Source organism: Aquarana catesbeiana, linkage group LG05, assembly GCF_042186555.1.
Source record: "Aquarana catesbeiana isolate 2022-GZ linkage group LG05, ASM4218655v1, whole genome shotgun sequence".
NCBI classification, from domain to species: Eukaryota; Metazoa; Chordata; class Amphibia; order Anura; family Ranidae; genus Aquarana; species Aquarana catesbeiana.
The window spans coordinates 531,226,518-531,240,010 of NC_133328.1; the positions used below are offsets into that span (position 1 = coordinate 531,226,518).

The window sequence follows — 13,493 nt, forward strand, 5'->3', positions numbered from 1 at the left end:
CCCAGCTCATCTGACCCCTGCTCTCTGTTCACAGGCTGTGACACCTGTACAATAGGTGCTGGACTTAAAGCCCAACTCCGGACAAAAAAAGTGTTTTGTTCCATGCAGTGGGGCTTTGCCCCCACAGCATGGGTTAACTGCTGCTTTTGTGTAGGGGCGAACACAGAGATTATAAGACTCAGCCCATCCATTGATCCTTGGAAAACAGTGCTCCCTCACGTCCAGCACCGGTCTATGGACGCGATGACGTGAGGACGGTCCACCGCACAAGATTGCTTGGGGGCAGGGGCCAAAGGTCTTGCGCTGGGCAGTTAATCCATGCAGTGCGGGCACAGCCCCACTGTATGGGAACAAAAATAAATGTGCCCGGAGTTCTGCTTAAAGTCCCATAAAGCCACAACGTAGTGCACTGCAATGAGTATGTTTCCATGCACACATTAAAGAGCCTATACAAAATGATTTGGCTGAAATGCACCCCAACACACAAGAATCTGGGAAGGGTTGTATTTTGCCACAGAGCACATGCAATTTAAAAGTGGCAGTTACAATGAAGAACACCACAGTGCACCACGCAGTGGTGTGAATGGGCCCCAAAATTGTTCTCATGCATACAGACACCCTCATAACAGCACACCATATACATAGCGCCTCTTTCCTATCCAACATTTCATTTTTTTCTTTTTTCGCTGCTATATATTTTATGAAGACTGTAGTGTATAGATTTATTGCTTTTTTTGTGACTGCTAAGAGATAATAAATGACCTTTGTTTTCTTCTAAGCCAGGACCACAGAGTCATAGAGCCTGAGGTAAAGACTGGCTGCTTGACTTGTTTCCAACTTACACATTTTCCCGCCAAATTTTGTGTGTGTGAGGAGAACAGCTGTGTGACAGACAGGCTGTGAGGAGAGACGGCAGGCTGGCAACCATGAGCCAGGCCCCCAATGTAAACCTCATGAGACAGGCTGCTCTCATCTATATGGACAGGAGCGGTGGGCTGGAGAAATTTATAGAGGACTGCAAGAGATATAAAGGTAAATACAGTACTAATGGAAGTTCAGCACAACCATTTTATCCTCCATGCACATAGACTTGGTTTTCCAGTGTCCGTAATGTATATCTAAAGCCAAAACTTTATTTTTTAATTTTGTATAGTAGAGAAGGGTTACTACCCCTTTTCTTGTCAACTGTGTCCCAGTGCATAGAATTCCCTTCATTTCCTGTTCTGTAGACGCAACAAGTAGTGAGAGAAAATTTCTCCAAAGTGAATTCAATTCTTCTTAAGGTGGGAGTAAGCTCCCATGGATGATTTTTAACTATAGGTAAGCCTATAATAAGGCTTAGAAAAGTTTGTTGGAAATTACTGCGCTAAACCAAAAAAATTGTGAAAAAGCAGCATACAGACGCATGCAGACGAACGGGCTTTCAGTCAGGAACTGAGGCCGGCGGACTAAGATTTGAAGCATGCTTTAAATCTAGGTACGGTGAACTTTTGGGGAAAAAAAAGTCCGCCGGAGCCTACACACGGTCGGATTGTCCGCCGCACCAAGTATGCCGGATAGTCCGACCGTGTGTACGCGGCATTAGAAGTTCTAACAATGTTCTAACAATGTCATTAAGGGCTCGTTCACATGAACTTTGCTCTCTAAAGATAAAACAGTGTTCGGATCGCTATTCAGAGGGCATTTGACGGGGTAAAGAGGCATTGTATTGTCTCCTCACTGACTGTGTTTAACGATTTGAAGACCGAGCCTTTACTGATACTTTTTGTAAAAAAATCTGTATTTTTTGCTTTAAAATTACCCCCAAACATTATAACATTATATATATATATATATATATATATATTTTTTTTTTTTTTTCAGAGGCCCTAGAAAATAAAATGATGGTTTGTTTTTTCAAATGCAACTTTTTTTGGAAAAAAAAACACTTTAATGAATTTTAAATGCAAAAAAACACAATGCGTGCATTACGATGTGCATTACATGCAGTTGTAGGGAGCTTGCAATTCACTTGAATGGGTAGTATTCAGCAGGCGCTATGGCCACCCAAAGTGATGGGGGTATAATTCCTGCTGCATGCGCACAAACCCAGCCACTGCCTCCACAGTTAAAGAGAATAGCAGCTGGTGGGATGATAAAAGCACAGCTCAACCACTGGGTTTTTCAGCCCCCCAATCACATGTGTGAATAAGCCTTTAGAAAAACTGTCATCTAATGCCCTGTACACACGATCGGACATTGATCGGACATTCCGACAACAAAATCCATGGATTTTGTCTGACGGATGTTGGCTCAAACTTGTCTTGTATACACACGGTTACACAAAGTTGTTGGAAAATTTGATCGTTCTGAACGCGGTGACGTAAAACACGTACGTCGGGACTATAAACGGGGCAGTAGCCAATAGCTTTCGTCTCTTTATTTATTCTGAGCATGTGTGGCACTTTGTGCGTTGGATTTGTGTACACACGATCGGAAATTCCAACAATGGATTTTGTTGTCGGAAAATTTTATAGCAAGCTCTCAAACTTTGTGTGTCGGAAAATCCGATGGAAAATGTGTGATGGAGCCCACACACGGTCGGAATTTCCGACAACAAGGTCCTATCACACATTTTCTGTCGGAAAATCCGACCGTGTGTACGGGGCATTAGACTTTATCATGGGCACATGTTTGTCCCTGAACGCACAAGACACTAAATATCAGTACCACTCAGTATAACGTTCAGCCCCGTCCAGCCGCAGCCTATCATAGTCTTTGCCTGCAGCAAGGCTGGACACGGCACCCGTCCCACACACACTAAAATACTGAGAGAGACGCACTGAGAGCCCTGTGTGCAAGGGGCCTAACCAGTTAAAGTAGACCATCACCCTCCTCTCCCACCTTCCATAATTCCATACTCCTTTTATTTTGTAAATATCTTTCTTTAATCCAAGCTGCCCCCACTTTCAGTATTGTCACCTAGGTGAGAGTGATGTACCTCAGCTGCCTTATGGCTTTTGAGATACTCACATCACCCTGCGGTGCATTATCAGGGGTCTGGTTGTCTCTTCTGGGTTTTTACAGCCACAAGCAAAGAAGATGGCAGCACAGGTGTGTGAGGAGGAGCGGCAGATTACAGCAGGACAACTCTGGATTTACTGGATGTGCATACATGAGCTTGTTTTTACCTTTCTCAGCAGCCTTTTAGCTGAAAGTAATCTGAGTGACTATAGAGCCACCCAGATCACTTTTTGCAGAAGTGAGAGTAGGTTGCCCTCACCTACTAGTAAGTCTGTTGTTTTTCAACTTCCTTTAATAGTCAAGCTGTCTAATAACAATAGTACTTACTCACCACACCTGATGTGCTTTGTATTACGCAGTCTATGACCGAGATACTGGCATGTTTAAGACTTGAATCTAGTGAGATGCAGTCCTCTCCCACGCACAGTTAGTTCCCGTTAAGGGTGTGTGTGGATGAGGCGTGATACCCGGTCTCACAGAGAAACCTGCAGAACGACTTTAATATGGGTTATATAGGAGGACCATATGCCCCATCTTCAGTCCTAAAAGCGTTCCACAGATCCAAGTATTCTAGACAATTTCTGTATGTAACATCTTGGTTCATGTTTATGTTTTCTCTTTTACTTCATATTCCCCTTGACACTATTACTACATAATATTGTTAATGATGTATTTCAAGTGTGTATTGCCGCTTGGTTCCATGTCTTATTATTTGTAACCTGCAATCTCTTTAATAAAAACATTGAAACAAAAAAAAATAAATAGTCAAGCTGTCCAGACAAAGTAGCAGTTATTGGACGGCACAAACCATTTAACGCTAATGCCGCGTACACACGATCGGAATTTTGGCCCAAAAAAGACAGATGAGAGTTTTTCATCGGAAAATGCGACCGTGTGTATGCTCCATCGGTCTTTTGCTGGCGGAATTCCAGCCAGCAAAAGATTGAGAACATGCTCTCAATTTTTCGTTTGGGAAAAGTTCCTATCCGAAAATGCGATCGTCTGTGGCAATTCCGATGTGCAAAATTCCTACGCATGCTCGGAAACAATTCAACGCATGCTCCGAAACAATTCAACGCATGCTCGGAAGCATTGAACTTCATTTTCTCGGCTCGTCGTAGTGTACGTCACCGCGTTCTTGACGGTCGTAAGTTCAGCGAACTTTTGCGTGACCGTGTGTATGCAAGGCAAACTTGAGCGGAATCCCGTCAGAAAAGCCATCATATCTTTTTCCAGCGAGAAATCCGATCGTGTGTACGCGGCATAACACTGAAGTGCTTACAAAGATCAGCTTTTATCCCAATATAAAAAACTGTTGCTGTAATGGCTTATAAAGTGTTACCTGTTTAGTTCAGAGTTCAGCTTCAAGTTAGTCCATCTAAATCTGCTAGTGCAGGGGTGCCCAACCGGTGGCCCGCAACCTCTTGTTCTGGGATGGCAAGCCCAGATCATGGGCTGTATAGCGCTGGCTCCTGTCAAAGGCGGAGTGATACCAAATGCACTCCACCTGGGCAGCAACAGCCGGCTTTTATCATCCCACCAGCTGCTATTCTCTTTAACTGCGGAGGCAGTGGCTGGGTTTGTGCGCATGCAGCAGGAATTATACCCCCATCACTTAACCACTTCAATACCGGGCACTTTCACCCCCTTTCTGCCCAGGACAATTTTCAGCTTTCAGCATTTTGAATGACCATTGCACGGTCATGCAACTCTGTACCCAAACTAAATTTTTATCATTTTCTTCCCACAAATAGAGCTTTCTTTTGGTGGTATTTGATCACCACTGGGGTTTTTATTTTTTGCTAAACAAACTAAAAAAGACTGACATTTTTTAAATAATTTTGTTTTTTGTTTCGATTATAAAATTTATTTTTCTCCTTCACTGACGTGACGGGCACTGATGAGTTGGCACTGATGAGTTGGCACTGATATGTAGAATTGATGGGCACTGATAGGCGGCACTGATATGCAGCACTGGTGGGCACTGATAGGCGGCACTGATGGGCACTGGCAGACGGCTGTGATGGACACTGACAGTTGGCACTGATAGGTGGTATTGATTGGCACTGACCGGTGGCACTGATGGGCAGGACTGATGATGAGGTACTGATGAGGTACTGACAGGTGTTACTGTAGGGCACTGATTGGCACTGTGATGGACACTGGCACTGGTGGGCACTGATATGGGCACTGATTGGCACTGTGATGGGCACCTACAGCCGTTTCTGAAGCGGCACTGACTGGCAGCTGATGGGCACCTTTTTGGCAGCTGTGGTGGCACATCTGATGGGGCTGTGCTGATAACCAATGTGCTGATTATCAGCACAGACCCCCTCTCTGACAGGGAGAGCCGCTGTCCCTGTCAGCACAAACCAAGGAATGCCATTTAGCGGCACTTCCTGGTTCACGCGATGATCAGTTGTGATTGGTCACAGCTGATCACGTGGTAAGAAGCCTCTGTCAGAGGCTCCATACCACGATCGGAGATGCAGTGTGTCAGACTGACACACAGCACCTTCGATCGCCGCACTGCGCGCCCCCGCAGGGTGCGCGCCAGCATGTTATCCTGCTGGACATCATATGACGCCCAGTCAGGATAACAGAGCCACCGCCCGGCCGTCATTCTGCTATAGGCTGGGCGGGAAGTGGTTAAGGTCCGCCCCACGTACATGTACTGCGGCAGGGCAGCCCTTAAGTGCAAAATCGCATACCTATACGTGATTTCTGTTGTCGGCTCTGGGACTCACGCTGCCAGAGCCACGCTCCCACTGTGATTGAATACAGCGGGAGACCCATCGATCGTTTGTTGGAGAGGCATTACATTGGTCTGCCTATGTAAACAAGGCAGACAGTTAAGCCATCCCACACAGTTAGAAAGCACTCCCTAGGAGCACATTTAACCCTTTAATTGCCCTGATGTTAACCCCTTCCCTGCCAGTGTCATTTATACAGTGACAGTGCATTTTTTAGCACTGATCACTGTATTGGTGTCACTGGTCCCAAAAAAGTGTCACTTAGTGTCAGATTTGCCTGCCGCAATGTTGCAGTCCCACTAAAATATCGCTGATCGCCACCATTATTAGTATAAAATATTAAAAAGAAAAAAAGAACCTAAATCTATCCCATAGTTTGTAGGCGCTATAACTTTTAAACAAAGCAATCATTATACGCTTATTGGTATTTTTTTCTACCAAAAATATGTAGCAGAATACATATTGGCCTAAATTGATGAAGAAATTTGATCTTTTACATTTTTTTATTAGATATGTTTTATTACAGAAAGTAATTTTTTTTTTTTTTCAAAATTGTCGCTCTTTTTGTTTATAGTGCAAAAAATAAAAACCACAGAGGTTTACCACAAAAAGAAAGCTCTATTTCTGGATAAAAAAGGACATCAATTTTATTTGTGTACAGCTTTGCACGACCGCACAATTGTCAGTTAAATTAACGCAGTGCCATGTCGCAAAAAATGGCCTGGTCATTAAGGGGGTAAAACCTTCCGGGGCTGAAGTGATTAAAGGTCATTTTATTACTAAAATCACAGTGTATATATGGGCATTGCTGTTCTGCAGTGGTTACTGGTTATCTTTCAAACTGATCCGCAGGTGCAGCAAATTGCACCTGCGGGTTACCTGTACTGAGCCATAGACTTCTGTTATTACCTGTGGGTTTGGTGCAGGAGTTTCAGTGCACTTTCAGAAAGTGCACCACACCTGCAGGATATAATTGAAGTCTATGGAAAAGTGCAGCTAACCCGCAGGTGAACTACGCTGTACCCCCAGTGGGGGTAAACTGTACAGCATAAGTGTGAAAGCAGCCTTAGATCCCTTTCACACGATCAGTCCACTAGGGTTTGCCTGTCCGTTTTTCAGGCGGACCCAACCGGACCCCCCATTCACCTCTATGAAGCAGCTGATGTAAATATGCTTGTGTCCTTCCGTCTAAGCAGATGGAATTGGAAGGCCCATAGAGTAGAGCGAGCTGTGTCCTTGTCTGCTTTGCATATGCAGAGTGGACACGGACCTGACATATGCCCGCTCCACTCATTGTGCCCCATGACCGGTTACCAAGTCACTTAAGTGGCCCTCGCTCCTCAACTTCTGATCAACTTCTTTTCAACTGCTCTGTCTGTATTTTTTTGATCAGTCAACACTGCAGGCAATAGGCTGCAGCACTGATCAGTGTATTCTGATGGCTGAGGAGTCTCCCTGATGTCAGAATACAATGGGACAGTGGGGAGGAACCCCCCTTGCACATTGAATAGGTGAATGGGGCAATCAGATCATTTTTTTCTGTTTAACCCGCTGATTGAATGAAAAAAACTGACCCAAGTATGGCCAGCTTAACACTAGCCTCTCCCTAGACCAGGGGTGCTCTACCTTTTGAAGAGCAAGGGCCACTTAACCACTTCCGGACCGCCGCAGGCCGATGTACGTCCAAACTTTGCCGGTGGATATCGTTGTTATGGCAGCAGCTAGCTGCCATAACCCCATATTCCCGTTTTCGTGCGGCGGCCGGCTTTCTGATAAAAGTGGTCCCTGCAGCGGATTCGCAGCGAGATCACTTTTATCGGTGGTAGGAGAGGGGCCCCCCCTCCCACCGCGATCCAGTGCCCTCCGCCGCTTACCGGAGCCGTCGGTAGCGGCGGAGGTGATCGCGTCCTACTCCGTGCTGTGCCTGGAGACGAGTGAGGCTAAGATGGCATCCACTCGGCGCCATGATACTGCTGGGCGGAAGCGATGTCAAAACGTGACTTCCGCCCACGCCTCTTAAAGGCATATTTTTTTCAATGTCATTTTTTTAAATGACTTTTTTTTTTTTATTGCATTTTAGTGTAAATATGAGATCTGGGGTCTTTTTGACCCCAGATCTCATATTTAAGAGGTCCTGTCATGCTTTTTTCTATTACAAGGGAAGTTAAAATTCCTTGTAATAGGAATAAAAGTGACACAGTTTTTTTGTTTTTTTAAAACAGTGTAAAAATAAAAAAAATAATGTAAAATAAATAATAAAAATTTTAAAAAATTTAAAAAAACCCCCCGTCCCGACGAGCTCGCGTGCAGAAGCGACCGCATACGTGAGTAGCGCCCGCATATAAAAAGAAAAAGAATTGTGCTTGGTGCGTGAATAAATTTAAAAAGTGAAAGCATAAATTATGAATAAGGTCCTGCACAGCACCGTCCTGTGTGGTGGGAGCTAATCTAGATTTAATTTCTAACAACATTCTGAAAGGGGACAAAAGGAGTCCGGTTAAACAGTACTATTGAGTAAAATTTTCAATACTATTGAGGGGTAATGCTGATGAATTGACTGCAAGGTCTTCAGGCCTCTACCTGTGGCTGAGGGCAGCCCCCTTCCCTTTTTTCTTTCTGGGATCTCCTCCCCAAGTGGAGCCACATGGTCATCTCATAACTCTCTATATATATTCATCCATCTATTGTTTGAAGAGCTATCGGATTGCTCCCCCATGACACTTGGCACATCATTTCTTGAGGGCTCCTTTCTAGTTACTGCCCTATAAGAGGTGATCCTGGGACAGCACCTTGTACAGCATATCGCCAGTTGGTCGTCCACATAGGAGATCGATGCAGTGTGTCCTGGAGTGTTCCCTTGATGGTCTGCTTCTACTAAGCCTGGTTTGACCCCCCTGAATAAGGGCGGTCACAGGCTTTCCGGTAAGCCTTCAATTTTACCTTTAGGTGGTGGGCAGCACTACGCGGTGGATGACCGATCCCTGACTCCTTATCGGATCTCCACACATCACTAATTTATGGATTTTATGTTTATAGATTTATTTGTTTTTTATACGATTTTTTTGAGCACTTAATTGTTGCGGATTTTTTGATCATTCATTGGACATTATTCTGGTTCACTATTTCGATTTATTGATTGAATCACTGATTTATTTCTACTTAACGCCCGCATATGAAAACGGTGGTCAAACCACACATGTGAGGTATCGCCGCGAGCGGTAGAGCGAGAGCAATAATTCTAGCCCTAGACCTCCTCTGTAACACAAAACATGCAACCTGTAGAATTTTCTAAACGTCGCCTATGGAGATTTTTGAGGGTAAAAGTTTGACGTCATTCCACGAGCGGGCGCAATTTTGAAGCGTGACATGTTGGGTATCAATTTACTTGGCGTAACATTATATTTCACAATATAAAAAAAAAATTGGGCTAACTTTACTGTTGTCTTATTTTTTTATTCAAAAAAGTAAATTTTTTCCAAAAAAAGTGCGCTTATAAGACCGCTGCGCAAATACGGTGCAAAAAAGTGTATTGCAACGACCGCCATTTTATTCTCTAGGGTGTTCGAAAAAAAAAATCATATATAATGTTTGGGGGTTCTAAGTAATTTTCTAGCAAAAAAACCTGTTTTAAACATGTAAACACCTAAAATCCAAAACGAGGCTGGTCCTTAAGTGGTTAAGTGATTTGGTAACCAGTCACGGGGCACAATGAACTATGTGGGACATTCAGGAGTTTTGGTGCGCTTTCAGAAAGCGCATCAAACACGTAGGATATAATAGAGGTGTAGCACCTGTATGGCTGAACTCGCATTGCTCAGAGACGGCATGTGATCGGCACCTGCGGTGCGGGTGGGAATCACATGCGATCTCTGAGATCACACTAGTGTGAATTCAGGCTCAAGAAAAAAATGCAGAGGAATGTTTCTCATGCCAAAATCAAATGTTTCTTATAAACAGCACAATGTACAGTATATCGAAAGTAATCATGAGAAAAACCCAGCTAAGCAGGTCTGACCTGTTGAGTTAACAAGTTGGTAAAGAATTTCATTTTTTTTCTAACCCTTAGGAATGTAATGTATACAGTTTTTTTTTATGCATGGGCTCAAAAATGCAAATTTCCATCTTTCAGCACTAAGGCATTCCCCCACCTCATCCCACAATACTATAAGATATTTTAGCATCCCATTGCACTGAGAGATGTGGCTAAGGGATCTGGAATTCTCATAACTCAGTTCCACCATTTCATTCCTCTGGAACCCAATAAAGCAATAAATATAAAGCACTGTATACACCAACTTTTAGTTATCATTCCCCTGTGGTTTCTAAGCTTGCTGTCATTTTAAGGTAATGCATAGAGTTTTTGTACATAGTTTTCTATTTAATTATGATCATGACTATAAAAACAAAAACCTATAAAAATAATTATTTTTTAAATATAAAATATTGCATATGAATATTATGGAGTATTTTTAGCCAACAGATTGAGTTCTATTCCCCTTTTCATTTGTTAAATATTGTTTCACTTTCAGACATGCTGTAAAGCTGGCCATAGACTGTGTGAAATAAATTAATCCGGTTCGTCAGGTACCGACAGAAGCCGATCTCCCCAACTTGACAAAAGCTGATCATTTGATCGAAAATCTGTTGAAATGCCGCCACTGTGCCCATCAAATGCCGCCACTGTGCCCATCAAATGCCGCCACTGTGCCCATCAAATGTCGCCACTATGCCCATCAAATGTCGCCACTGTGCCCATCAAATGTCGCCACTGTGCCCATCAAATGCTGCAACTGTGCCCATCAAATGCAGCCACTGTGCCCATCAAATGCCGCCACTGTGCCCATCAAATGTCGCCACTGTGCCCATCAAATGTCGCCACTGTGCCCATCAAATGCTGCCACTGTGCCTATCAAGCTCTACCGCTGTGCCATCAAATGCTGCCAGTGTGCCCATCAAATGCTGCCACTGTGCCCATCAAACACTGCCACTGTGCCCATCGAAGTCTGCTACTGTGCCCATCAAATGCCGCCATTCTGCACATCAAATTCCGCCACTGTGCCCATCAAATGACGCCACTGTGCCTATTAAATACTGCCAGTGTGCCCATCAAATGCTGCCAGTGTGCCATCAAATGCTGCAACTGTGCCATTGAATGCTGCCACTGTACCCATTAAATGCCGCCAGTGTGCCCATTAAATACTGCCAGTGTGCCATCAAATGCTGCAACTGTGCCATCGAATTCTGTCACTGTGCTCATCAAATGCCGCCACTGTGCTCATCAAATGCCGCCACTGTGCCCATTAAATGCTGCCAGTGTGCCCATCAAATGCTGCCAGTGTGCCATCAAATGCTGCCAGTGTGCCATTGAATGCTGCCACTGAGCCCATTAAATGCCAGTGTGCCCATTAAATGCTGCCAGTGTGCCATCAAATGCTGCAACTGTGCCATTGAATGCTGCCACTGTGAATCCCCCCCCCCGCCCACTCGCCGTCTGCCCGGCACTTACCCTGTCTCGGTGGGGCAGCAGGTGGCGGCCACGAGCGGGGTCCTTCATGCGTCTCCTGCCGTCCTCATCTCTCGTCCTCTCCTCCGGATAGGCGTCCAATAGCGGCGCCTATCGTTTAAGCCAGGTGATGGGTAACAGAACCGCACACCTGATTGATGGAGAGGCGGTTCAGTGTTAGGAAAGTGAATATTAATTAGTTTTTCTAACACGCTTGGGTGGACTGTGAGCGACAAGCATGGCAGTTGCAGTTCACTTATTTTGAAGCCTATTATAGTCTATGGGTCTAATCAGGGGCAAAAACATCCCCTGCCGCTGTAATTCAGGCACCCGGCGCCCAAAAAGGGGCCGGACACCTAAATATGGGTGTGGCAGAGGTGGCCATGGATAGATTCATGCTATACATGAATCTATCCATTGGTCATAGAGGGAGGGGGTGGCTGGAGAGAGGGGGCAGCGCCTGTGTGCCCTTATGGATGCACCGCCACTGATAAACACATGCCCACTCACAGACATACATACATGCACACTCACAGACATACATACATGCACACTCACAGACATACATACATGCACACTCACAGACATACATACATGCACACTCACAGACATACATGCACACTCACATACATACATACATACATGCACACTCACATACATACATACATACACATTCACATCCATACATGCACACTCACATACATACATACATGCACACTCACATACATACATGCACACTCACATACATACATACATGCACACTCACATACATACATACATACATGCACACCAGTGGCGTCTCCAGCTTTCATATTTAGGGGGGCACATGGGGGGACAGGGACAAAGTAGGGGGGCAACTATAAAATGCAATTATATAAATTTATATATATATCTCCTGGGGCCCTTTACTACGATCCCACAACGGGCCCTTTCACATGTTCTGCTGTGAGCTCCCTTCCTACTGTATTGGGGCCCCCCAGGGTGGCAGAAAACAAGAGATATATGTCACCAGCATACCAAGAAAATATAAGGGTCCAAAGCAGTGGGAGAACTATCAGGGTTGCAAAAGTTGTCTTGCCACCGGGCCCCGGTGTTCTGCCACTGTGGGGTTCCCCAGCCTCCTCTTGCTGTCCTGCCCCTGCTATTGACAGCGCTGGTCTGGCATCCCTTGGAATTTACAGGCTGGTTCTCCTGTCCTAAGGACAGGAGAAATCAGTCTGTTTTTTCAGTAACTGAGAGTCCTGGTGGAGTCCTTCCTGCAATTCGCTCTTCTCCCTGCCAATGAGGATGCAGAGGAAGGAGCAGATCGGGCGGCCGTGGTTGTGTGAGCGCAGTGAGCAGAGGAAGGGGGGAGGAATCACCCGCACGAGCTGATTGGGGACGCTCTCCCTCTCAATAGAGACTGTGTTACTCCAGCGGCGGCCCGAGTAAGATGCGGTGCATCCGCTACGAATGCAAACAAAAAGACATTGGCTTTTTGTAAAAAAAAAAAAAAAAATGTTTTAATTGGGGGGCACAGCATAATGTTGGGGGGGTCAGGGCCCCCTCTGCCCCCCCAGGGACGCCATTGATGCACACTCACATACATACATGTACACTCACATACATGCACACTCACATACATACATACATGCACACTCACATACATACATGCACGCTCACATACATACATACATGCACACTCACATACATACATGCACACTCACATACATGCACACTCACATACATACATGCACACTCACATACATACATGCACACTCACATACATACACACATACATACACACTCATATTCATACATACATGCATCGGGGATCTCAGTCTCAGCCGCCCCTGCCGTTCCTCCTATCGAAGAGTACAGGGGGCCCTCAAGGGCCCCCTGCAGCAAGGGGCCCGGTCGCCATGACGATCTCAGCGACCCCTATAATTCCGCCACTGGTATAATATGTAACATGTTCCAAAGGTGAATTTAGCCTTTAAAACCCTGTAAGCAAATTATGTACTTATATCTTACAGCCCCATGGGGTTGTTTTGTACCTGCGTGGATAGGAGAGAAAGAATGTGCAGCGTGAGATCTAAATTAATAGGGGAGGTTGTGGCAATCAGATCTTGGTAACTATACATCTGTGGAATGGGAGTGTGGGATTGGTTAGATCAGGGCAAAGGGGTGCAAAAAGAATAAATGCATTTAGTTTTAAAGTGTTCTTATCCTTTAGTGGCATGATAGCTAGGAGA

General features: G+C 45.0%; 1 protein-coding gene across 1 annotated transcript in view; it reads left to right on the plus strand.

Annotated features, from left to right (window-relative positions):
* Positions 1–926: 926 nt before the first annotated feature.
* The window catches only part of MCMDC2 (minichromosome maintenance domain containing 2), a 96,679-nt gene continuing 84,112 nt past the window's right edge, over positions 927–13,493 (plus strand). The window contains exon 1 of the mRNA XM_073631762.1: positions 927–1,032. Within this exon, the coding sequence (XP_073487863.1) occupies positions 927–1,032 (106 nt within the window). The remainder of the gene's footprint in view (positions 1,033–13,493) is intronic.